The sequence below is a fragment of the Chiloscyllium plagiosum genome, unplaced genomic scaffold (assembly GCF_037043375.1).
Source record: "Chiloscyllium plagiosum isolate Xiang-an unplaced genomic scaffold, Cpla_swu_hap1 HiC_scaffold_22, whole genome shotgun sequence".
Taxonomy (NCBI): domain Eukaryota; kingdom Metazoa; phylum Chordata; class Chondrichthyes; order Orectolobiformes; family Hemiscylliidae; genus Chiloscyllium; species Chiloscyllium plagiosum.
Window position 1 is genome coordinate 44,405,695 of NW_028270160.1, and position 27,150 is coordinate 44,432,844.

At 40.4% G+C, this 27,150-nt stretch overlaps 1 protein-coding gene across 1 annotated transcript in view; it reads right to left on the bottom strand.

Moving 5' to 3' along the window:
• LOC148145982 (coiled-coil and C2 domain-containing protein 2A-like) overlaps window positions 1-27,150 on the bottom strand; it is a 73,999-nt gene that overhangs the window by 32,977 nt on the left and 13,872 nt on the right. The window contains exons 4-8 of the mRNA XM_087999269.1: window positions 21,972-22,119; window positions 11,710-11,836; window positions 10,937-11,140; window positions 7,481-7,573; window positions 3,896-3,990 (exon numbers count right to left, since the gene is read on the bottom strand). Of these exons, the coding sequence (XP_087855395.1) occupies window positions 3,896-3,990; window positions 7,481-7,573; window positions 10,937-11,140; window positions 11,710-11,836; window positions 21,972-22,119 (667 nt within the window). The remainder of the gene's footprint in view (window positions 1-3,895; window positions 3,991-7,480; window positions 7,574-10,936; window positions 11,141-11,709; window positions 11,837-21,971; window positions 22,120-27,150) is intronic.

The window sequence follows — 27,150 nt, forward strand, 5'->3', positions numbered from 1 at the left end:
GTTTCACCCACTGCCACAGGTCTGGGAATACCAGATTTAACCTGGTGCGGAGTCGTCTCCTCATTAGCAACTCTGCTGAAGCTATCACTGTATTTGCATGAGGGGTGGTCCTATAATTGAACAGGAACAGGATAGTTTGGTATTAAGTAAAGGTGTAGCCATTCCATTAAGCCTGCCTTCAATGTTTGGACCACACTTTTTGACAGATCCATTGGGCAACGGATAGTGTGGATCTGTTGGAACATGGCAAATACCATCTGACTTCAGGAAATACTGGAATTCCTCACTGGTAAATGATGTCCCATTATCTGTGATCAATACTTCCTGGAGTCTGCGTATCGTAGACGATGTTCCCAGCTTTTCAATTGTCGTCCCTGAGTTTGCCAACTACTTTGAATAGATATCCATAATGACCAAGAACATTGAGCCCAAGAAATGACCAGCATAGTCCACCCGAGTGTACCCGAGTCCAGGGTTTACCCAGCAATTCTCCACATTTAGGGGTTCTGGGCAAACTGGGCACTGCCACACCAATGCAATTATGTTGGCATCCAATCCTGGCCACCAGACATAACATCTTGTTAACATCTTCATTTTGGAAATCCCTGGATGACCTTGGTGGAGTTCAGCCAGTATCTGGTGGTGAGCTTTATTTGGGACAATCACTTTCGCTCCCCATCCTCTGTGGTGATCTGACCTCACTGGTTTCAGAAAATCTTCAAGCTTAGTTGTGATGGCTCTTTCCCCCATTACCTCCAGTTGTTTCAGTTTTGGAAGGATGGGATCTTTTTGTGTCCCAGATGGATATTGTCAGCAGTGACCAGAAGAGCATCCAGAAAGTTTAAAACCAGAATGGACTCTTCCAGGGAGGCACCACCAGTGAAGTATCTGCCAGTGGGAGGTGGCTCAAGGCATCCACATTAGCCATTTGGCTTCCTTGATGGTGTTCTTGTACACCTAAAGAATAAGGATCCATCCCTGAATTCAATCAAAGCTATGGGCAACACCAACTTGTCTTTTTTAAATAGGCCTTGCGGAGGTTTGTGGTCTGTAACTATGAAATTTTCATGTCTGTAAAGGTATTGGTGGAACTTCCTCATACCAAAAATGACGGCCAAACCTTCCTTGTCTATCTGGGCACATTTGCGCTCAGCATCAGCCAAAGTCCGGGAAGCATCCATTGGACCAACAGATACCATACGGGGAGGCATCACATGTCAGCACTATCTCTCGCTTTGGATCATAGTGGGTCAACATCCAGGATGACAATAACTTCTTTTTCACTTTCCTAAAGGCTACTTCTTGACTACATAACCATTTCCAAGGCTGACCCATTTTCAAAGCAGATGCAAGAGGGCCAAACTCCGGTACAGACATGGGAGCTGGGCACCTTTGGTCACCGTGACTTTATCTTCCAATGGGTGTAACATAGTTTTGTTGACTCTGTAACCCAGATAGGTCATTTGGGGTGCCTGGAACACACATTTTTCCCTTCCAAGGCATATGCCCATCCGGGAGAAATGTTTAAGCACTATATCCAATTCTTCAAGCGTTCTTTATTGGTCTTCTCAATTGTTAGCACGTCATCCAAATAAATAGCAACCTGGGGTAGACTTTATAAAATATTCTTCATCATCTGCTGGAAAAGGGTGCAAGCTAATGGTACCCCAAATGGCAGTCTTGTATATTGGTACAAATCCTTATGGGTATTAATTGTGGTGTACCTCTGGGTCACCTCACCTAGTCACAATTGTACTTAATGTGGCTCATGTCCAGCTTCATGAACGGCAGCCACCCCCACTAATTTTGTGTACAAATCTTCCATGCAAACGATTGGATATTTATCCAATTATAAGAAGCAGTTTATCATTTGCTTAAAATCCCCACAAAGGCAAACCAAGCAGTCAGGCTTCACAATCAGCATGACCGGTGATGCCCATTCCCCAACTGCACTGGTTTAGTGATTTCTTCGTTTTCCAGCCTCCTGATTTCCATCTTTATTTCTGCCTGTAAGGCACATTGCACTGGGTGGGCCTTGCAAAATCATGGAATTGTTTCTTGATCAACATATAAAGTGGCTTTAGCCCCTATGATCGTCTCTAGCCCTTCCTGAAAAACCCCTGGGTATTTCATTAGAACTGTATTTGGGCAGCAATTTTGTAATCAAAAACTATTAAGCCATTCAAGGTGAATCGTTCTCAACTAATTCCACCCCAGTTGGCTTGGAGCTGAGCCTCTTACTACAATTAGTGGTAACTGCACCCAAATGCTTTTCATAGGAGACTTGAACCAAAGTCATACCATTAATCCATAACGGTTCCCTGGTGTATGTTCTCAGTCTGGGTGAGATCTTGCCGCTGAAATAACTACGCAGAGGTGGGCATCCTGTCAGCAAGTCACCCTTTATATATCTGTGTACAGTACACAGGCTGTGGCCAGCTGCATCCCATGTTTGTAGCTGTCAGCCAGGGCTCCCTGATTGGCCCAGGTTAACAACCCCAATCAAGGATCATGCAATCAACAAGGTCCACCTGGTTATAACCACTACATGGTTCGAAGGGAATGTAAATATGGATTGTTGCATTCTATACATGCCCTTTAATGCACAGTTTGTACTTAAACCCATTTCATTAAACTAAATGTCCAAATTTACTATGTAAGAATAAGCAATTATAGCATTTTTACTGTTCATGTAAAAGATCAAATGTTTTCTGTTTTAGGATTATAAACAGAAATCAAGTGCAGCATATTATTTTAAACTGTGCAATGATATGCTACCTTTAAAGAACAGTGGAGGGAAAATGTGAGACTGAGCAGAACCCACAGTCTTTTGAGCCAAGGAATTTCTACCTGATGACAGCCCTGTATCCAGTTGAGCAGCATAGTGTTAAAAGCTGTAAGGGCCTGGGCAGCAGAGAAAGTACCAACCAGACCCCCAAAACAGAAAGCATCTCTCTGTTTGTGGAAAAAGACATATGGGACACTCAATTATGGCATAGAGCAGAAGAGCAAGGACATAATGTTTGAGTTGTACAGAGCATTGGTTAGGCCACAGCTGAGTATTGTGTGAAATTCTGGTCACCTCATCAGAGGAAGGATATAATAGCACTAGAGAGGATAGAGAGGAGATTCACCAGTATGTTGCCTTGGATGGAAAAATTGAGCTGTAAGGAGAGACTAGATAGGCCTTGTATTATTTTCTTTACAGCAGCGAAGACTGAGGGGGGACATGATTGAGGTGTATATGATCATGAGAAATAAGGACACGGTGAATAGAGAGCAGCTGTTCCCCTTGGTTGAGGGGTCAATCACAAGGGTCATTGTTTTAGGGTCAGGGGCAGGAGATTCAGAGAGGGTTTGAGGAAAAATGTTTTTCACTCAAAGGGTGGTGGGAGTCTAGAATGCAATGTCTCGGAAGGTAGTAGAGGCTGAAACCTTACAACATTTAAAACATATTTGGATGAGCACTTGAAATATAAAATTCAAGGATATGGGACAAGTGCAGAAAATTGGGATTAGTGCACCTTTATTGATAATAATTTTGGTGCAGACTTGAAGGGCCAAAAGGCCTTTTCTGTGCTGTATCACTCTATGACTCTATGATCCTACAAGGGACCACAGCAGGCTGTCACCAAAGGTATACTGCTTGCCAATTTCCTGGCTAAAGTCGACCTATTTCATTGCATCACATAATATTTACTCCCAATTCAATCATTTCCCTCTTACTGTTCACACTCTCCCAAGAGGGCATGCAATTACTAACTATGGAACAGGTATTATTCCATGCTTTTGGTTTGTATTTGTATTATTTTATCGGCCATTTACTTTCATCAAATTGAGTGAAAATTTTGACTTTTTTTCTTTCACAATTCAGTAAATGTAACAAGTAACTCACCTTATAGTTCTAATTTCTTCACATTCAACAACCATATCTTGCACTGTATAATGGTGCTTGACCCTCAAAAGCTTTTTCATCACAGAAGCTTTCACCTTCCAGATAACATGTTAATTAATTATTTTAAAATTAAAAGTTTTAGAACTACTTCATGCATAGGAAAAGCAATCTAAATATCTCCAATGATCTAAGCTTTAAGATTAACTGAAAGACTTAGCTTTATATGTTGATCAAATTATTCACACATTCAAAACTAAAAGCTAATTGAATTCAGTACATACACCAAAATGATTTTCTCCTTAACTGTTACCATAATCTGAATGGATACTGGTAACAATTTGGGAAATATATATTTATGAAATAAATTTTGTGCTATTTGATAGTAGTTTCCTTTCATATTTACAAGGATGACTTGAGAATACACAACTCTGGAAAAGAGAAGTATTAACAGAAAGCTGATAGAGGTCTTTAAATTATGAACTCAGCAAAATTGATTCTATTTGTGGGTTTGTCCAGAACTGAGGGTATAAACATAACAGAACCAATAATAGAAGAAATTAAAGATTTAGGTGTAATCTCCTTTACATACAGTTGCGAGATTGTGGTACTCACTTTCCCATGAAATGACTGAAGCAGTAGTATTAATGCTTTAATGATGGTCTTGACACACATAACTGTTCGTGGAGGTAGACAAGGGGGTATCAGTCAGCATGATTCCTGAATTGCTAGATTGTTAAACATTGTGTCAGTGTCAGTTGGAGAAATTACACATAGAATTAAGCTATGGAGAGAAAATCCCCAGGGAAGGATGAGAGTCCCAATCACCTTCAGGAAATAAGATTGTGCATTATTATGGTGAAGTGTGAAAAAAACCAACCTTGCTTGGAAAGAAGTAGTTAAAATCATTGAGGATAAACTGGAGTGAGCTTTTTTACATAGAAGCAAAGCTTGCAGTTCAAGATAATGTGATCACCAATGAACCTCAGGTATTTAGTGCCTGGCAACCTGATTTGAGGATATAAGGCCAACATACGGGTTTAGAAGAAGGACAGACCACTTTGCTGCAGACCTAAGGAAAAATCAGAGCTAGAGTTGACAGGGACCATTATTGCAAAAATTGAAAAGGATTGCTCTCATGGTGTAGTAGCAACGGTAGATGAAAAAATATATGAGGATTATAAAATAACTGTAAATCAGGTACTACTAGGATGTAGTCTACCTGCTAACTACCTTCGTGTCTAGAATCTATTCACAATGTTGTCAAGAGGCCAGAGTTTTCACAATTAAATATGATAAATGCATTTCTAATTTAGATTTGTAAATAAATGAAAACCAAAGTAATCAAAATTCAATAACTGTTCAATGTTGTAGAACTTTTCATTAAAGGAAGTGAGGATTGTAATGCTTCCTCCATCACATTACCATTTATATGAGTTGAAACAGGGCATACAGAGATTAGAAAAATGATATAGTTAGATTAAGTGACTGGGCAAAGTTGTGACAATTGAAGTATAAGTGAGAAAGTGTGAAATTGTTCATTTTACCAGGAATAAAATTAAAAATATTATCTAAATGGAGAGAGACTGCAAAGCTCTGAGATGAAAAGGGATCTCAGTCTTCTCATATAAATTGCAAAAGATTAGTATGCAGGTTTAGCAAGTAATAAGGATGCTAACAAAATATGATCATTTATCATGTGGAGAGTTGAATAAAAGATAGGAAAGTCATGCTTCAGTTATACAAGGTAATGGTGAGACCACATCTGTAGGATTGTGCAAAGTACTGGTCACCTGATTTAAGATAGGATGTAAATACACTGGAGGCAATACAGACAATGACGTATAGAATGGCAAATTGTCATATGTAGAAAGGTTAGACAGGGTAGGCTTGTACCCATTGGAATTTAGAAGATGTTCAAAGTTTGTGCGAAGATTTGTAGCTCGGGTGCTCGTTGTTGTGGTTCTGTTCGCCGAGCTGGAAGTTTTTGTTGCAAACGTTTCGTCCCCTGGCTAGGCGACATCATCAGTGCTTGGGAGCCTCCTGCGAAGCGCTTCTTTGATGTTTCCTCCGGTGTTTATAGTGGTCTGTCCCTGCCGCTTCCGGTTGTCAGTTTCAGCTGTCCGCTGTAGTGGTTGGTATATTGGGTCCAGGTCGATGTGTTTGTTGATGGAGTTTGTGGATGAATGCCATGCCTCTAGGATGGCATGGCATTCATCCACAAACTCCATCAACAAACACATCGACCTGGACCCAATATACCAACCACTACAGCGGACAGCTGAAACTGACAACCGGAAGCGGCAGGGACAGACCACTATAAACACCGGAGGAAACATCAAAGAAGCGCTTCGCAGGAGGCTCCCAAGCACTGATGATGTCGCCTAGCCAGGGGACGAAACGTTTGCAACAAAAACTTCCAGCTCGGCGAACAGAACCACAACGGAATTTAGAAGAGTTAAGAGTTAACTTGACTGAAACAAAGAAGATCCTGAGCGGTCTTGACAATGTAGATGAGGAGAGGATGAATTAGAATTAGAATCCCTACAATGTGGAAACAGGCCCTTCAGCCCAAAAATCCGCATCCACCCTCCAAAGAGTAACCCACCCAGACCCATTCCCCCACCCTATATTTACCCCTGACTAATAACCTACACTATGGGCACTTTTAGCATGGCCAATTCACTTAAACTGCACACCTTTGGATATACAGACATGGGGAGAACGTGCAAACTCCACAGAGAGTCACCTGAGGCTTGAATCAAACCCAGGTCCTTGGCGCTGTGAGGTGGCAGTGCTAATCACTGAGCCATCGTGCTGCCCAGATGTTTCTTCTTATGAGAATTTCTAGAACCAGAGATCACTGTTTGAAAATCAGGGTTGTTCATTTAAAATAGGGATGAGGCAAAATATTTTCTTCCAGAACTTTGAAAGTCTTTGGAATGTTCTTCCTGAAAAGATGGGACAAGCAGAATCCTTGAATATTTTAAAATAATAGGTAAATAGATTCTTGTTAATCAAAGTATTGAAAAATTACCAAGGGTAGATAGAAAGCAGATTTGAGGTTCAATCAGATCAACTATAATTTTGTAGAATGGTGGGGCAGTTTTGAAGGATTAAATGGCCTACATAAGCTCCTAATTTATATGTTCATTTTTTTTAGATTCCTTACAGTGTGGAAACAGGCTCTTTGGTCCAACAAGTCCACACCAACCCTCCGAAAAGTAACGCACCCAGACCCAGTCCCCTACATATATGCCTATTTAAAATCTATAAGTTAATATTTGAGTTTTATTGGTACACGACCCAGATGAGGGAAAAACCTTGACTTTTGAAGAATGCAGTAATTAAAAAACAGTTTAACCTTCTTAAATAGGCAGTAATGGAAAATTTCAAAAGGGGAGGAAGGGGATGTCTCTCCTCTTTTACAAGCAACTGGCAGTTGCCAAACTTCCTGCTGGCATCGCAAATAAGACCACATTGAAGTTGTCATTTGTCAACAGAGCTGTAAGGGTCACAATCTATAAATTATTGCAATCATATTTTTACATTGATTGATTATAATGATCGAGGGGTTTACTTTGCTACCTTTTCTAGATGCTTGAGTGCCATCATTCTCTGTTCTGTCAGTGAATCTTCACCCATAATTATAAAAACGTCATCCCTTTGGCTTTCAAATTCCTGGAAAATTACGAAAAACGTGACACTGTTCACAATATAATATAAATACTGTAACAAACCAAAAATAATTTAAGAAATTTTTCCTTTGCTCTGCTGAGAAATTAGTGTAAAATTTGTGTAACTGATCAGGAAAATACACAGAGATATGTAAATATGCATAATGACTAGTAGAGAGAGCAGATAATAAAGCATACAGTGTTCCAGGCATCATAAGTAGAGTGTAGCCTGAAAGAGGAGGGAGTTATGTTGAACCTATGTAGAACATTAGTTAGAAGTCAACTGGAGCACTATGTCCTGTGTGCCACACTTTAAAACTGATATGAATGCAGTAGTGCACAGAAGAGGTTTACAAGAATGAGTCCATGGATGAAAAACATCATTTATGAGGATAACTTGGGGAAATCTGACAAAAGAAATCTGATAGAAGTTTTCAGAATCATGAGAACTGTGGACAAAAAAGATAGGGAGAAACTGTTTCACTCATAAGAAATTGAAAACCATTCAGCTTTTGTTTTTCAAAAGGAAATGTAGTTAGAATGCAATGTCTGGATGTGTGGTAAGTTAAAAATCACACAACACCAGGTTATAGTCCAACAGGTTTAATTGGAAGCACACTATCTTTCGGAGCGACGGTCCTTCATCAGGTGATAGTGGAGGGCTCGATCGTAACACAGAATTTATAGCAAAAATTTACAGTGAGATGTAACTGAAATTATACATTGAAAAATTGATTGTCTGTTAAGCCTTTCATCTGTTAGAATACAGTGATAGTTTCACTTATTTCATGCGTAAATCACAAAACTTTTTTTTTAAAGTTGCATTCTCGGGTTAGCTGTTAATAATGGTGATAGCTAGACAATATGTTGAAGGTGTTAGCCCCCTGTGTTCTCTGTCTATGACCTGATGTTTAGATTGATTCTAATCTAAAAAGTGAGATAAAAGACTTTTACATAAATTCATGCAGTTTTTGAGCTCAGAGTTCTACATGAATGTATGCAGTTTTTGAGCAAAGTGCAATATAACTCTGCAAGTGCAGATTCACCCCACAAAATATATGTGTGCATGTGGATCTTTGTCTGTGTGTGTGTCCATCTGGGGTGGGGGTTGTGAGTGTGAGTAAGTGTGTGTATGTGTGTGTGTGTAGTGAGTGCAGAGTGTCTTAAGTCTGTGAGGGGGTGCATGTGTGAGTGTGGGAGTGTGTGTGTCCATAAGGTTGTGTGTGGCTGTTTGTGTGCGCGTCTATGTGTACCTGTGTCCGTGTGTATGTGAGAGTGTGTGTGTGTAGAAATATCACACACAGATATTCCTACCCACACACACACTCTCACATACACACGGACACAGGTACACACAGGCGCGCACACAGACACCCACACACACCCTTATAGACACACACACTCCCACACTCACACATGCACCCCCTCACAGACTTAAGACATTCTGCACTCACTACACACGCATATACACACACGTTCTCAAACTCACAACTCCCACCCCAGATAGACACACACACACACAGACAAAGACCCACATGCACACATATATTTTGTGGGGTGAATTTGTACTTGCAGAGTTACATTGCACTTTGCTCAAAAACTGCACACATTCATGTAGAACTCTGAGCTCAAAAACTGCATGAATTTATGTAAAACTCTGTTATCTCACTTTTTAGATTAGAATCAATCTAAACATCAGGTCATAGACAGAGAACACAAGGGGCTAACACCTTCAACATATTGTCTAGCTATCACCATTATTAACAGCTAACCCGAGAATGCAACTTTAAAAAAAAGTTTTATGATTTACACATGTAAGAAGTGAAACTATCACTGTATTCTAACAGATGAAAGGCTTAACAGACAATCAATTTTTTAATGTATAATTTCAGTTACATCACACTGCAAATTTTTGCTATAAATTCTGTGTTACGATCGAGCCCTCCACAATCACCTGATGAAGGACCGTCGCTCCGAAAGATAGTGTGTTTCCAATTAAACCTGTTGGACTATAACCTGGTGTTGTGTGATTTTTAACTTTGTACACCCCAGTCCAACACCGGCATCTCCAAATCATGGATGTGTGGTGGAGGTGGATTCATTTGAGGCATTCAAGAGGACATTGGATGATTATTTAAATAAAGACAACATACAAAGTCATTGGGAATAAACCAGGAGATTGACACCAAATCAAAATGCTTGATAGGCAGAATGACCTTCTGCATCACAAAAATTGTGTAATTTTGTGATTGTGCTCATTATGGTTCTTTGTTCAAAGAATTTAAAATATACCCCACTACCATCCTTATACTTCATGGTGCTCCATTTTCCTCTGCCTCAATTTCTACCTGTGAAAAAGAATCACACACAAGTTTCTCCCAGCTTCACTTCCGCAAAATTCAACTTGTCACTGTATCCAATCTAGAGGAAATGTTAAAACCCGTATAATTTTAGAAGTCTATTACATTTCTTAGGCCTTTTCTGCTCCAGTAGAAATAGTCCTAGTTTCTCACGTCTCCTTGACCAATATTGTTCAATCTTTGCATCATTCTAATAAAGCAATACTGTGCATATCTACAAAAGTATGAGGAGGCAATAGCCTAGTGGTATTATCACCGGACTGTTAATTCAAAGAATCAGGTAATGTGCTGGGTGTGTGGGTTTGGAACCCACCATGGCAGATGGTGGAATTTGAATTCAACAAATATCTGGAATTAAGAGTCTAATAATGACAATGAGTTGATTGTTGGAAAAATCCATCTAATTCATTAATTTCCTTTAGGGAAGGAAATCTGCCATCCCTACCTGGTCTGGCCTACATGTAACTCCAGACCCACAGCAATGTGGTTGACGCTTAAACTGCCATCTGGACAATTAGAGATGGATAATAAATGCTGGCCTAGCCAATGATGCCCTCATCTGGTGAATGAATTAAACGTACTTAATATTTCAAGCACTGGCATAAACAGTGCTGTATTTTGTATTGTGCCTTTATTAATGGACTATAAACCATGGACTAATGGACTATAGAATATAAAATGCAGTTTATATAGCTTTATCTACCTATATTTCTACTTTCAGGGAAATGCATACTTCAATTTCTACTATTATCCTGTGTCACCTTATGGAGATACCAGTGTTCCAAATATTATGGCCAAAAGCTGTGGTATCTTTCCTCTGACTCCTTTCAAAGCATGTTATCTCTAATAATTAATGCCAGTTCTACTCTATACTTATTTTCACCAAGATTTGAAAAATAAACACAATTTCTTTATTTAATAGCTCCCCATATTTCACCCTCAAAATGAGCATCACAATGATATCCCAACTTTATTTTTCTATCAGCTACTTTTTTGAGAATCTATACCTCGAAAATATTGTCAGATATCTCTCTGTCATATGGCGGCACTTGCTTAAAGCAACAATATTCAGGAACTCCAGAATTTCTAAGCATCAGTAATCGAAAACGTTTAGAGAGCTCCAGTTTTTTATCTGGCACAAAATTAAACTCTTCTTGTATTTGGTCTAATCTAAAGTATTCAGGAGCATATTGGCCCTCCTCAGTTGCATACTGTTAAAGAAAAACAAAAGCATAAATTACACCCTTGAACTTAATTTGAATTTTTTATCAAAAAAATAATGTAACTGTAGAATAATGGTAAATATAATTTATTATCATTTATTCGAGGCACTTGACAACAATTTTTTACTTTAAGAATTAGAATTCCTACAGTGTGGAAACAGGCCATTCGGCCCACAAGTCTACACCGACCCTCCGAAGTGTAACTGACACAGACCTATGTTTACCCCTGATTAATGCACATAACCTAGACATCCCTGAATACTATGGCAACTTAGCATGGCCAATTCACCAAACCTGAACATCTTTGAATTGTGGGAAGAAACCGCAGCACCCAGAGGAAACCCACGCAGACACAAGGAGAATGTGTAAACTCCACACAGACAGTCACCCGAGGCTGGAACCAAACTTGGGTCTCTGGTGCTGTGAGGCAACAATGCTAACTATTAAGCCACCATGCTGCCTATAATGTGAAAAGAAACACACAATGGACAATTTTTGAAAATAAAATCATCATTCTGTTGCGGTAAACAACAAACACATAGAATCTTTTCACTAACCTTAATTACTTGCATTAAATCTGAATTCTGCGGATCATTGGGATCCACCCTGGCTTTTCTCGCCCACTCAGCAAGTTTCTGCAAATCATTCAACCAAGACATCCCAATTGATGCAATAGCATCCACGCTGACATGAAATGAAGATAGAAAACCATTTTGACACATTAGTTTGCATGGTTTGCTTTATGCTTCTGACAGAGTCAGTTCTTTTTACAACTAGTGTAAGTTTTTTCTGTAAACTGATGGAGTGAAATTAGCATGAAGAACTTTCAACTGAAATGACGATGCTTACTGACATAGTTCCTGTGTAACATAAGACATGTGTGGCAGAATAATCTAAAAACAATCCGAAGCCCACTTACAATAGATCCAGTTGTGAACTGACAGATGATTGTAACTGACAGGATCACATTATATAGAATTGTAGAGCCTTATCTATTGTCACCATCTGTGTAGAGACTGATAACAAGATATTTATGTTTCTAGATCAAACAATCACAAGATTGAGGATCACTCAAGATTTCAAGACTTCTGTGGTAACAAACTGTAACCAACAGTAAATAAACACAAAACAAAAATAGAAATTGCTGGAGAAACTCAGCAGACCTGACAGCATCTGTAGTGATAAAACAGAGCTAAATTCTTGAGATTGGGAGTGTTGCTTAAAAAAGAGACCTTGGGGCACAGGTGCCCAATTTCTTAAAGGTGGAGTCACTGGTAGACAAAGTAATGAAGATACACTTGCCTTTATTGGTCAGCACATTGAGTATAGGATTTGAGATATCATGTTGCAGTTGTACAGGACATTGGTTAGGTTACTTCTGGAATACAGCATTCAATTCTGGTCTGCCATAGGAAAGATGTTGTTAACCTTAAAAGGGTTCAGAAAAGATTTACAAGGATATTGCCAGAATTTGAGGGTTTGAGCTATAGGGAGGGACTGAATAGCCTGGGAATGTTTTCCCTGGAGTGTCGGAAGTTAAGGGGTGATCTTATAGAGGTTTATGAAATAATGATGGGCATGGATAGAGTGAATTGCCAAAATCTTTTTCCCACAGTAGGGGAATCCAAAACTAGAGGCCAAAGGTTTAAGGTGAAGGGGGATACATTTAAAAAAGATCTAAGAGGCAATTGTTTCATGCAGAGGGTGGTGTGTGTATGGAATGAGCTCCAGAGGAGGAGGCTGGTACAGTTACAACATTTAAAAGGCACCTGGATGGGTATATGAATAGGAAGGATTTAGAGAGATATGGATCAAACGTTGGCAAATGGGATTAATTTGGGATATTTGGGCACCTTAGGCAAGTTGGACGGTAGGGTCAGTTTTTGTGGTATAGAACTCTATGACTCCAAGAGGTAGCTTCTGTTAAATTTCTCCAGCAATTTCTGTTTTGATTTCAGATCTTCAGTTATTTCTTTTATTTTAGTGAATAAATGCAATATTTAGATAAATTATCTTCTAAACTATGAAAAGGTGTGCCCAGTCAACTTCTAGAATTACTGAAAAAAATCTTGCCATTGTTCTTGTTTACACCGTCCTTTAAATTGACATTTTATTCTCCTGGATACGGTCCAAAGCTATTCTGTATTCCCATTGGCCTACTTGTTTTTCACTTTTCAAGCCTAGTAACTTCAAATCCCAGAACCGACTTTCACATATGTGGGTTACATTGGAAATTCTTTCTCTTTAGCCCAAGATAAGCAACCTTCTGGACATCTAATGAACTCAGTCTTTTCAATCTGAGTGTGAACTGCATGGTGCAGGTCTGCATGGTGAATTACAGGGTCAACATTTTCACTGCTTCAGGTACAGGACTGACTGCCCTTATATTCTTGCTGTGTCTTGGGTTCTATCAGATGTACTTGAGTCTGTGAGATTCAATGAGATCTTAACAGACCCTATAACCTGATACTACAATGGTTTGCAATGAACTCTTCCCTTCCAAAGGCCGTATTCATCAGAATCACATGGGTCTTGTCTCCTATTCAATGTTAATTCATTATCCTCTGGGCCTGAGGTCAATTCTACTTGAAATCAAATTGACAACTTAAATTATTTATAAAACGTAACATTTCTACTGCCTATCTATGACACTTGGAGTCTAAGGCCTTAATTTTCATTGAATTAGATAAGTTCCATGCCTTAACCAAAATGCAGTGAGAGCCTGGAGTCCTGAAGTTCTGTCTCTGATTCATTATCCACTAGTTTTGTCGACAGAGCTGGTTTGGAAATAAGGCAGGAGGCATTTCATACAATCACAGTTTCCAGAGGCCATGGCACAGTTAAAAGTGAAGCTGCCTTCAAACAGAAGCAATTTCTATGACGAAGTTTCTAAAACATAATGTGTAGGCTTTAGATGTTGAAGAGAAAGATCTAAATTTCTTAGAGTTCTTTCAGAGGTCAGGTTCCTGTTTAAAAGAGGTTAGATACCACTTGAAGATTACGAAGAATCAAAATAAAAGTGTGTAAAAAATGGATAAGGTCTTTGAAACTATGAGGTCTTTAAATTTGTACAATAAAAAGCCAACTTGCAGTTGAAAAGCATTAATAGCTTCAATTTCAATGGAGGTTTGTTGACACAAGCCTGAGGCTTAATATTGTAGAATTCTAATAAGCAGTTCTAACAGCTTATTGTTATCATATCATGGGATGGGGGGATTTTGTCTTTGATCTAGTGATAGAAATTCAAATATTAGTTCTTAATGGGAATTAAGTATTACGTTAGGTGGCACAAACTTGGGCATAATGAAAAAAACCAGCAGTAACTTAGGGCTGGATTTAACAATTTGGGAATGGAGTTGATTTGCTGTTTAGTATCCATATTCACATTGCCAACATTTTGAAAATAGGAAGATAAAGTGTATGGGTCAAAGGCCTGCACACTGCTGACCAAACATTGATGCAACTCCAATGCAAATTGCATATTTCAGACTCCCTCCCTCACCATTGCAAATTAAATGGTGCTGGGCTAGCCTTTAAAAATGACAGTTCACACCGACTCAACACTGATATCTTCTACAAACCTACCAAGTCCCACAGCTACCTGGATTACACCTTCTCCCACCCTGCCTCCTGTAAAAATGCCATCCCTTATTCCCAATTCCTCTGCCTCCACTGTATCTGCTCCCAGGAGGCTGAGTTCCACCACAGAACACACCAGATGGCCTCCTTCTTTAAAGACTGCAATTGCCCCTCCCACATGGTTGATGATGCCCTCCAGCGAATCTCATCTACTCCCCGCACCTCTGCCCTCGAACCCCAATCCTCCAAATGCAACAAGGGCAGGACCCACTGGTCCTCACCTTCCACCCCACCAACCTCTGAATACATCGCATTATCCTCTGCCATTTCAGCCACATACAAACAGACTCTACCACCAGAGATATATTTCCCTCCCCTTTCCGCTTTCCATAAAGACCATTCCCTCCACGACTGCCTCATCAGGTCCACGCCCCCAACAACCCACCCTCCCCTCCCGGCACCTTCCCCTGCTAACACAGGAATTGCAAAACCTGCCCCACACCTTCCCCCTCACCTCCATCCAAGGCCCCAAAGGAGCCTCCCACATCCATCAAGGTTTCACCTACACTTCCACACATGTCATTTGCTGTATCTGAGTACATCTGAGTATATCAGAGAACATCTCCACCAAACAACCCCACTCCGCCAAGGACATACAGGTCCTGGGCCTCCTCTGTTGCCATTCCCTAACCACCCAACATCTGGAGGAAGAACACCTCATCTTCTGCCTTGGGACCCTCCAACCCTATGCCATCAATGTGGATTTCACCAGTTTCCTCATTTCCCCTCCCCCCACCTTATCCCATTTCCAAACTTCTAGCTCAGCACTGACCTCATGACCTGTCCTACCTGTCCATCTTCCTTCCCACCCATCCACTCCATCCTCCCCTCCAACCTATCACCATTATCCCCACCTCCATTCACCTATCGCACTCTCAGCTATCTTCCCCGTAGCCCACACCCCCTCCCATTTATCTCTCCACCACCAAGGCTCCCAACCTCATTCCTGATGAAGGGTTTTTGTCCAAACTTCAATTTTCCTGCTCCCTGGATGCTGCCTGACCTGCTGTGCTTTTCCAGCACGGCACACTTGACTCCAATCTTCAGCATCTGCAATCCTCACTTACGCATAGTTCACACCAACTCATGAGACAAACCAGGTCTGAAGTTGGTAACCATTTGACAGGTAAGCTCAAAAGCTGTTTACAATTATATACACCATAATGAAATAAGGGATTAATAATAAGATTTTGTTTTGAAGAAACAAATGATAATTAAATTGAATCATGAAAAGTGTTATAATCTTCATAGGCATTATTCTCATGATAACTACATCCTTGCAATGAACAATTCTGAAATTTACTATTTAATCATCTGTACTAATTTAATCCATTCATTAAATTTCAGATATTTTAAAAATCATTCATAGGTTGTGGGTGTTGCTGGCTAGACCAGCAGTTATTGCCAATTCCTAGTTGCCCTTGAGAAGGTTGACCACTGCAGTCTATTTGGTGAGGTGCACCCACAATACCAAACATATTTCCCTGTTACAATGCATGAACAGTTGGCTGACCCCTTTGAATGAATTCAAAGGCTTTAATGTATTTGGCTTTGGAGTTTTGTGAACAAAATTTCTATAAAATCTCATTCTGAATATATTACTGAGTTCCAAACCCATTAATGGATTTAACTCATCGAGAGGATCAAGAGTTTTTTGTTTGATCTTGACATTTTTATTGGTTCCTAATAAGATTATGCTTTTAAGTGATCTTTTAAATGGCATTTCATTTATTTTGACAATTTTATAAGCATTTCAAACACTTCCCAATGTTGTTCAGGCGCTCATGAGTTCTATTCTTGGGTGAGTAGGCACATGGGTAAGGATACATAAAGAGGAATCGGATTAAGGAAATTATGGATCCTGGGCAAATGGGCAGGGAGGGATGGAGATTAGGGCTGAGAGTTAGTGAAACTGAGCAGAAGTTCCAGTAAACAGAGGTGGGCCATTTACACTGCCACCTCAACACCCGTTGCAGTTTTGCTTCCACAGGCAACAGTCACAACTCCAGCAAATCCCTACCACACTGCTGTGAAGAAAGTGTGGGTGAGCTTTGTATTTCAAGATGGGAAATCATAATGTCTGAAATTAGCCGAATTTCTGATTCAAGATGAAAATCAGCCCTTAACTTCTGAAGATAACTATAATAAATCAGAAATTGTTAGTTATCTGGAATAATTATTATATTATTGAAAAAGATATTTTAAAATACTTACGATGCATGGTTTGGCTCCATTTAGCCTGAAGTTTCTGTCCTATGGGTAACTTTTAGGTACAGAATACCATATTGTTGACGGCACTACCACAGGCACTAGAATGTGCAGCAGCAAAATGCAGAGAAAGTAGTCCATGAAATGAGCCAGTATCTAACCAGGGCTTGACAAACAACCTATCACTTTTGATTTCACTGTTCTAATTAATATTCTCTTTTTAGAACCTGAAAGTCCTCAACATTGACTCCAAAGTCCATGACTTTCTATGGCATCGAGTCAAACACGGATAAGGAAAGTCTCTGCTGATTACCAACTATTTTTCACCAAGCCCCTTCCAATTAGCAGGTGAATCACTAAAGTTTCATCTTGAACGCCAGGTGGAAGAAGCATTGATGATGGCAAGATCACTGAATGTTCTCTGAGTGGGGGGACTTCAATGTTCATCACCAAGTGTAGCTCAGTAGCACCACTGCTGAACAACATGGCCTAGTTCTAAAGGGCAAAATAACTAGACTGTGTCTCTGGCAGGTTCCTGGTTAATAAACCAGAAAGAAACACTTACCTGGCCTTGGCATCATCAACTCATCTGTCGCATATTTGTCTGTACATGCCTATATTGGTAAAATTGACCACTACACAGGCCTTCTGGAGACAAAAATAAATCTACAGGGCACCTTGCATTTTGTTGTATGGCACTATCTATTATGCTAAATGGGATTAGATTTCAAGCAGATCCAGCAAATCAAACTGGGCATACATGGGTGATAAGTGCCAGAATTATATTCAATTACAATCTGTAAACTTTTGACCTGACATTTCCCACTCAAATTACCATTATGCCATTGAATCAGTCCTGCTTCAATAAAGGGTGCAGGAGGGAATGTCAGGCATATCTAAAAATGCCATGTGAACCTGATGAAGTTATGATATTTGTATCCAAATAATAAGAAGAAGCTCTATTTGAGAAGCAGAACTAACCAAACCCAAAACCAACAAATCAGACCTAAGGTCTGCAGTTAGTTCATTCAGCCACAAATTGCGGTGAATGACACTATTAACAGAAAGAACAGTCTCAATAAATACCCCTAACCTCATTTTTTGTGGGTGGAAGGTCCGGAACATCAGACCAAAAGACAGGGCTGAAATATTTGCAACTATGTTTAGCCAGCAGTGCTGAGTAGATGATCTGAGGTCTCCAGCAACACAAACCTCAATTTTTGGTCAGTTTGACTCACTCCAATGTGTTGGAAAAAGCGCAAAAGATGTTTATGAGAGTGCTTCTGGATATGAGACATTCGTTTGTAAGGAAAAATTGGAGAAGTTGTGTTTTTTCTTTGGAGAGAAGACAGCTGATAAAATTTGAAAAAAAGTTTTCAAAATCACGAGGAGTATGGATAGAGTGGATAGGGAGAAATTGTTCCTATTTGTAAATAGATCAAGAACAACAGGGCATTTTGCAAAAGAAGGTGAGGTGAGAAAATTCACACAGCAAGTAGTTAGGCTCTGAAATGCTCTGCTTAGAATTAGGATGGAGGCAGATTGAGTTGAGATATTCAAGAGGACATTGATCGATTATTTAAATAGACACATTGGTCAGAATTATAAGGAAAAGCCAAGAGATTGACACAAAGTTAAAATGCTCAGAGCTGGTGCAGACGTGCCAAATGACCTTTTTCAGCACTGTAACGATTCTGTGCTTTTCTCTATTACTTATGATTTAATGCGGTATTGGTAGATCAGGTTTAAATGCTCTCCTTCAAATTCCAGTTTAGTTTTAATCTTGCTATTTTTCCACAAAATTCTATACTTTGCTATTTTACTTTTGGCTTATGGAAAATACATTAACTTGTATTTGATCCTTTATATCTGAAAATACTCAGTTGTAAATTCATTGTCCTAAAAGCAAACTATTCAGTTAAGTTAATTTGTGCCACATTCCTTTTTATGAACTGAATCATATGCCTATTATAGAATTTTAAATATTTTTTTAAAAATGTATTCATTTTGTGTGATGTGGACCTCACTGGCTTGGCCAGCATTTGTTGCCCATCCCCAGTTGCCCTTGAGAAGGTGGTAGTAAGCTGCCTTCTTGAACTGCTGTAGTCCACCTACTGTGGGTTGACCACAATGCTATTGGGGAGAGAATTCCAGGATTTTGACCCAGCCACACTGAAAGAACAGTGATATATTTCCAAATCAGGAGCGACTTGAAGGGGAACTTAAAGGTGGTGATGTTCCCATATACCTGCTGCTCTTCTCCTTCTAGGTGGAAGTGGTCATGGGTTCAGAAGGTGCTGAATGCGGATCTTTGATGAACTTCTGCAGTGCATCTTGTAGACAGTACACATCAGTGATGGAGAGAGTGGTTGCTTGTGGATACAATGCCAATCAAGGAGATGCTTTGTCCTGAATGGTGTCAAGCTTCTTGAGTGTTGTTGAGGCTGCTCTCATCCAGGTACATGGAGAATATTCCATTACCCTCTTGACTTGTGCCTTGTAGATGGTTGACAGGCTTTGAGGAGTCAGGAAGTGAGTTACTTATTCCTAACTACTGATGAGCTCTTGTAGCCACTGTGTTTATGTGGTGAGTCCAGTTGAGTTTCTCGTCAATGATAACCACTAGGATGTTGATAGTGGAAGATTCATTGATGGGAAAACCATTGAATGCCAAGGGGTGGTGGTTAGATTATGTCTTATTCATGATGGTCATAGCCTGGCATTTGTGTGGCTTGAATGTTACTTGCCACTTGTCAGCCCAAACTTGGATATTGTCCATATCTTGTTGCATTTAAACATCATCTGCTTCAGTATCTGAGGAGTCATAAATGGTGCTGACCATTGTGCAATGATCAGCAAACATCCCCAAGTCTGACCTTATGATAGAGAAACAGCTTAAGATGGTTGAGCTAAGAACGTGACTCTGAGGAACTCCTGCAGAGGTGTCTTGGACCTCAGATGACTGGCCTCCAATAACCATGACCATTTTCCCAGGTATGACTCTAAGAACCAGAGAGTTGCCCCTTGATTCCAATTTTGCTAGGGTTCCTTGATGCCACACTCGGTCAAATGCAGCTTTGATGTCAAGGGCTGTGATTCTCGCCTCGCCTCTGGAATTCAGCTCTTTTATCCATGTTTGAACCAAGGCTGTATTGAGGTCAGGAGCTGAGTGGCCATGGCAGAACCCAAACTGGGTGTCACTGAGCAGGTTATTGCTGAGCAGGTGCTGCTTTTGATGACACCTTCCATCACGTTACTGATGATCATGAGTAGACTGATGGGCGATAATTGGTCGGGTTGGATTTATCCTGCTTTTTATGTACAGGACATTCTTGGGCAATATTCCACATTGTGGGGTAGATGCCAGTGTTGTAACTGCACTGGAACAACTTAGCTAGGGGAGTGGCAAGTTCTAGAACACAAGTCTTCAGTACTATTGCCAGAATGTTATCAGAGCCCATAGCCTTTGCAGTATCCAGTGCTTCCAACCATTTCTTGATATCACATGGAGTGAATCAAATTGGCTACCTGTAATGCTGGCAACCACTAGAGGAGGCCAAGCTGGATTATCCACTCAGCACTTCTAGCTGAAGATTCCTGCAAAAGCTTCAGCTTTAACTTTTGCATTGATGTGCTGATGTACATCACTGAGGATGGGGATATTTATGGAGCTTCCTCCTCCAGTGAGTTGTTTAATCATCCACCACCATTCGTGATTGGATGTGGCAGGACTGCAGAGCTTAGATCTGATCCGTTGGTTGTGGGATTATGTAGCTCTGCCTATCACTTCCTGCTTATGCTGTTTGGCATGCAAGTAGTTCTGTTTGGTGGCTTCACCAGGTCGACACCTCATCTTCAGGTATGCCTGGTGTTGCTTCTGACATGCCCTTCTGCATTCTCCATTGAAGCAGAGTTGATCCCCTGGCTTGCTAGCAATGGTTGGGTGGGGTGGGGGGGGGGGGGGGGGGGGGGGGGTGGAGGGGGAGAGGGAAATATGCCAGGCCGTGAGGTTACAGACTGTGCTGGAGTACAGTTCTGCTGCTATTGTTGGACTAGCACTTCATAGATGCCCATTGTTGAGTTGCTAGATTTGATCGAAGTCTGTCTCATTTAGCACAGTGATTGTGCCACACAACACAATGAATTTTATTCTCAATGTGAAGGTGAGCCTTTATCTCCACAGATTCTGTGATGTGGTCGCTCTTATCGATACTGTTATGGACAGATGCATCTGCAGCTGGCAGATTGATAAGGATGAGGTCAAGTATGTTGTTCCGTCACCACCTGCCACAGGCCTGGTCTAGCAGCTGTATGCTTTAGGACCTGACCAGCTCGATATGTAATAGTGCAGCTGAGCCACTTTTGGTGGTGGACGTCGAAACCCCCCACCCAGAGAACATTTTGTGCCCTTCCCTTCCACAGAGCTTCCTCTAAGTGTTGTCCAACATACAGGAGTACCAATTCATCAGCTAAAGAAGGACAGTATATGATAATCAGCAGGAGATTTCCTTGCCCGTGTTTAATCTGAAACCACGAGACTTCATGGGGTTCAGAGTCAATGTTCACGACTCCCAGAGCAACTGCCTCCCGACTGTATACCACTGTGCTGCCACCACTGCTGGGTCTGTCCTACCTATTGACTATTCTATTTTTATATTGAATCTAACAATGCTACGGTCACTTTTTCCTTACTATTTTCTATGTTACAGAAGTTGTCAGCAAAATTAACATATAAACAGCAAAAGCATGTGGAAAATGGACAAGTCAGCAAACGCAAAAGACAAGCAAGAAATAGAGGATATGAGTCAGAAGCAGCTTAAAAAACATTTGGAATAGGACAGTTAAAGACAAGGAGATATTTACAAAAGCAGTGAACAGGAACTGGAAACAAACCTAATGATGTAGAAGCCATAATGCTTCATATCTTTTGAGTTAGTCCTTGTCAGTCAAAAACTGTGCAGTCCAAAATTACCTTTCTTTATAGGTTTTTGGTTTTGGTGCAGGTGGTGCAAGGGCAAGGCCATCTTTATCCACTCCCCATGAAACAGCATACAGCAGCTTTCCGGAAGTCAATAAAAAATATTCTTCAGATTTTGTTTCATCCAAAACAAATGGTACATCTGTGAACAAAAGAAACAACAAATTATGAGACAAGTACTAGAAATGTGTAGTGTAGATGTATAAGACACCAGATTTAAGGGCAGGTTTTTCAAATTGGGTTGGGAACCTAGCTCCTACAGAAATTCAGAGCCATAACCCATGCCACATAAGGGTTAGTGATTTTTTTAAAAATATCTATGAGATGTGGAAATCCCTAACTAAGCCAGCATTAATGTTTATCTCCAATTACCCTTTAGAAAGGTAAACCGCTTTCTTGAACTATTACAGTTGATATGTTGTCAATGTATCCACAATGCAGTTGAAAGAAAATTCCAGGACTGTGAACAAATGACAGTGAAGGAATGGGTAATTCCAAATTAGCATATCATGTGGTTTGGAGGGAATTTGCAGGTGGTGGTGGTCCCATGCATCTGTTGTCCTTCCTTCTAAATACTAAAACCTTTGTGTTCGAAAGGTGCTATTAAAGGTACCTCAGTAATTTGGCACAGTGGCACAGTGGTTAGCACTGCTGCCCAGGTTCAATTCCCACCTCAAGTGACTGACTGTGCGGAGTTTGCACATTCTCCCCGTGTCTGCGTGGGTTTCCTCCGGGTGCTCCGGTTTCTCCCACAGTCCAAAAATGTGCGGGTTAGGTGAATTGGCCATGCTAATTGCCCATAGTGTTAGGTGAAGGGGTAAATGTAGGGGAATGGGTCTGGGTGAATTGCGCTTCGGCGGGTCGGTGTGGACTTGTTGGGCCGAAGGGCCTGTTTCCACACTGTAAGTAATCTAAATTTGCTATTTGTAAATGACACAGCTGCTACCACATGCTGCACATGGAAACAGACTGTTTTAATATCTGAGGAGTTGTGAACATGCAAAATACTATACAAACAACTGTGAAGATTCCCACTTTGGAGGGGAGTCATGAGTCAGCTGAAGATAATTGGGCCTCGGACACTACCCTAACCTGAGGAACACCTGTATTAATATTCTGACACTGAGGCAATTAACCTCCAACAATCATATCTTCCTTTGTGTAAGGTATGACTCTGGCCAGTGGAGAGTATTCCCTAACTTTTGCTTGGGCACTTTGATGCTACACTCAAACAAATGTTGCCACTGTCACCTTACCTCTCGAATTCAGGCTCTTTTGCCCATGTTTAGACAAAGGTTGTGATTAGGACAGGAGCTCAATAACCCTGACAAAATCCCAACTGAGTATTAAGGACCAAGCTGTTGATGAGCATATGCCACTAGACAGCATTAGCCTTGTCTTTTGCACTGATGTTCTAGGTTATAGAAATATAGAAATCAGGAGCAGGAGTGGACCATTCAGCTCTTTGAACCTGCTCCACTATCAGCAAGAACATGGCTGATTCTCTAATCCAGCACAAGCTGGAAGAATAGCACCTTGTTTTTTGCTTGGGGACCCTGCAGCCTTTTGGACTCAATAACAAGTTAACAACTTCAGGGCTTGAGCTCTGCCGTGTCTTTACCCCAATCCTCACTCTCCATCGCATAGTCTGCTATTACACAATATGTTGCTAACCACTAACAGTCCCCATTAATAGCTATTCACCCTCCTACCAAAATCGTTATCCACTCCTTGGATGGGTATATGAATAGGAAGGGTTTGGAGGAATATGAGCCGGTTGCTGGCAGGTGGGACTAGACTGGGTTGGGATATCTGGTCGCCATGAACGAGTTGGACTGAAGGGTCTATTTCTATGCTGTACATCTCTATAACTCTATGACGACCACCCACATCTCCCAGTATAGCACCATTTACATCAAACTCTGTCTTTCTGTTTGTCACACTAAAAAAAACTTCACATTACACTACATTTTCCATGTGTTTGCCTACTCATTCAACTTGGCCAAATTGCCCTGAGCCTCCTTGCATTTACCTCACAACTTACAATCGCACCTAGTTTTGTGTTGTCAGCAAACATGAAAATATTGCATTTGGTTTCCTCATACAAGTCATTCATACTTATGGTGAATAGTTGGTTCCTAAGCACTAATCCCTGTGGTACAACATTAGTCACTGTGTGCCACTTGGAATAAAAGCATTTATTGTCGTTCTCTGTTTCCGTCAACCAAATTCTCTGTCAACCTATTCTCAATCCATGATAGTATGTTACCCCTAATCCCATGTGCTTTAATATTTCCAAATAGCCTTTAGTTCGGACCTTATTAAAAGCCTTTTTGAAATTTAAAAACACCACCTCTACTAGGTTTTCCTGATCTACTTTCCTAGTTTTATCCACAAAAAACTGCAGAAGATTAATTAAGTATGATTTCTCCTTCATACAACCTAGCTGACTTTATCTAATTCCATTAATGTTTTCCAAATGTACTGTTACCATGTGTTTTGTAATTGACTCAAGTATTTTTCTCACTACTGCTGTTAGGCTACCTGATCCATAATTCTGGATATCTTTCTTCTGTACTTTTTTAAATAGATGATTTTCATTGCCACCCTCTAATTTGTAGGAACTGCTCCAGAAACTACAGAAATTTGGAAGATGACCACATGCGTCCAATATTTCTAGGGTTGCTTCTTTTAGTAATACTCTGGGATGTGGGTTATCAGGTCCTGGGAAACAGAAACAGGTTACCTGACCCAACAAGTCCACACCAACCCTTTTAAGAGTATCCCACCCAGACCCATTCTCCTACTGTATTACTCTACATTTTTCCCATGACTAATGCACCTAACTTACACATCCCTGAACACTACAGGCAATTTAGCATGGCCAACTCACCTAACCTGCACATCTTTGGACTGCACTGTGAGGCAGCAGCGCTAACCACTGAGCCACCGTGCCACCCTGTCAACATGTAAATTCATTCATTTTGAATAGCACTGTTTTTTTAACTAATACTGACTGTCTTAAATTTCTGAGTCGAGTGTGTGGAGCTGGAAAAGCACAGCAGGTCAGGCAGCACTTAAGGAGCAGGAGAATGAACATTTTGGGCCTAAGCCCTTCATCAGCATCACACTCTCGACTCTGATCTCCAGCATCTTCAGTCCTCACTTTCTCCTGTCTTAAGTTTCTCCCTTTTGCTAGACCTCTGGTTTCCTAACATTTCTGGGAAATTATTTGTGTTCACTTTGTAAAGACAGAACAAAGGTATGTGCTTAATTCTTCTGTCTTTTCTTTATTTCCCATTATAAATTTTGAATTGTACATGACCTTTGTTGTCTTCCCAAGTCTTTTTCTCTTCACATATTTATAGAAGCTTTTACAGTTAGTTTTTATGTTCCCTGCAAATTTACTCTCATACTGTGTTTTTTCTCTCCTTTTGACCAATATTTTTTGTTTTCTCTTGCTGAATTCTAAACTGTTCTGAGTACTCAAGCTTGCTAATTTTTTTCTCGTAATTTGAAATGTCTCCTCTTTAGTTCTAATGTTATCCTTAATTCCTTTTGTGATCCATGGTTGAGCCACCTTTCCTGTTTTATTTTGTGCCAGTTAGAAATAAATGATTATTGTAAATCATATATTCATTCCTTAAATGTTAACAATTGCTTATGTGCTGCCAACTCGTTTATTAAGATTTCCCAAACTAGAATTGCCAACTGTACTTCATACTCTTGTAGGTCCATTTATTTAGATTCAGATTCTAGTTTTATATTCAACTTGTTCACTCTCCAACTTAATGAATAATTCTACTATTTTATGGTAATTCTTCACTAATGGACCCCTCACAACATGTTTTCTCAATGCCACCGTCGTCAGCAATCATTTGTTAATGAGTACGATTGTCTGACTCGGAAATTCTGTATTACTGGTCATTGGTTCTGTGTCTTTTTGTGGCTGTTGAGCCTGATCCTAGAGCTGTATTGCTGACATCACATTTGGTAGGTGTTTCTAGTCTCAAGATCATTGTCATTTCTTTCTCTAGTTCCTGTTCTGAACTTCCTCTTGTAATGAGCGTTCTCAAAGAACTGTGTCCCTTCATGCGGGAGTTTCTCCAAGTCTTCTGAATGAGGGTTTCCCATGCACTGACATTTATTTTGCATTTCTTGAGGGAAAGCTTCAGAAAATCTTTGAAATACTTCCTTTGTCCTCCTCTCATTTAAGTGCCTTCCTTGAGCTGGATGAAGAGGATTTGCTTTGGTAGTTGGAACTCAGGCACTCTAAGCACATGGCCAGCCGAGTGGAGATAGTTTCTGATGATCGTAGCCTCAATGCTGGTTGTATTAGCTGCTTCAAAGTTGCTGATATTAGTATGCATACCCTCCAAGGTTAATGGAGAATCCATCTCAAACAACATGGATAATACTTTTCAAGGGTTTTAAGGTGGTGTCTACATACAGTTCAAGTTTCTGAAACATAAAGAAGAGTTAGCAGGATGGCTGCCTTACACAAAAGAGTCTTTGTATGAGTATGGACATCACGGAAGACTCTCATCCTTAGAGATTCAAAGGCAGCATCCGCAGATTGGATGCAATATTGAATCTCCACTCTCTAATTGGTTCATCAACATATTGCTATTAAAAAAAAATCACAAGTACACTTTGGGAAATCCTACCCCATAATATTACAGCTATTTTATTTCATCTAACGTATACATAGATTGCAGTCAGCCATAAACACAATTGTACTTTATTACATGCATCTCTAATAGGGCAGCATGGTCGCACAGTGGCTAGCATTGCTGCCTCGCAGCACCAGGGGCCTGGGTTTCATTCCAGCTTTGGGTGACTGTCTGAGTGAAGTTTGTGCATTCTCCCTGTGTCTGCATGGGCTTCCCCCCACAGTACAAAAAGGTTAGGTGGTGTGATCATGCTAGAAATTGCCCCACAGTGTCTAGGGATATGCAGGTTAGGTAGGTTAGTCATGGTAAAAACTATATATGGAGTTATGGGTGTGTAGGGGTGGGTCTCAGTGGGCTGCTGTTCAGAGATGCAGACTAGATGGGGTGAATGGCCTTCTTCTGCACTCTAGGGACTATATGACTGTAATCTCCTATTAAATGCCTGCCCTGTATTTCTGCTACCATTTGGGAGCCTCTAAACAACTCCTATCATTGTTTTG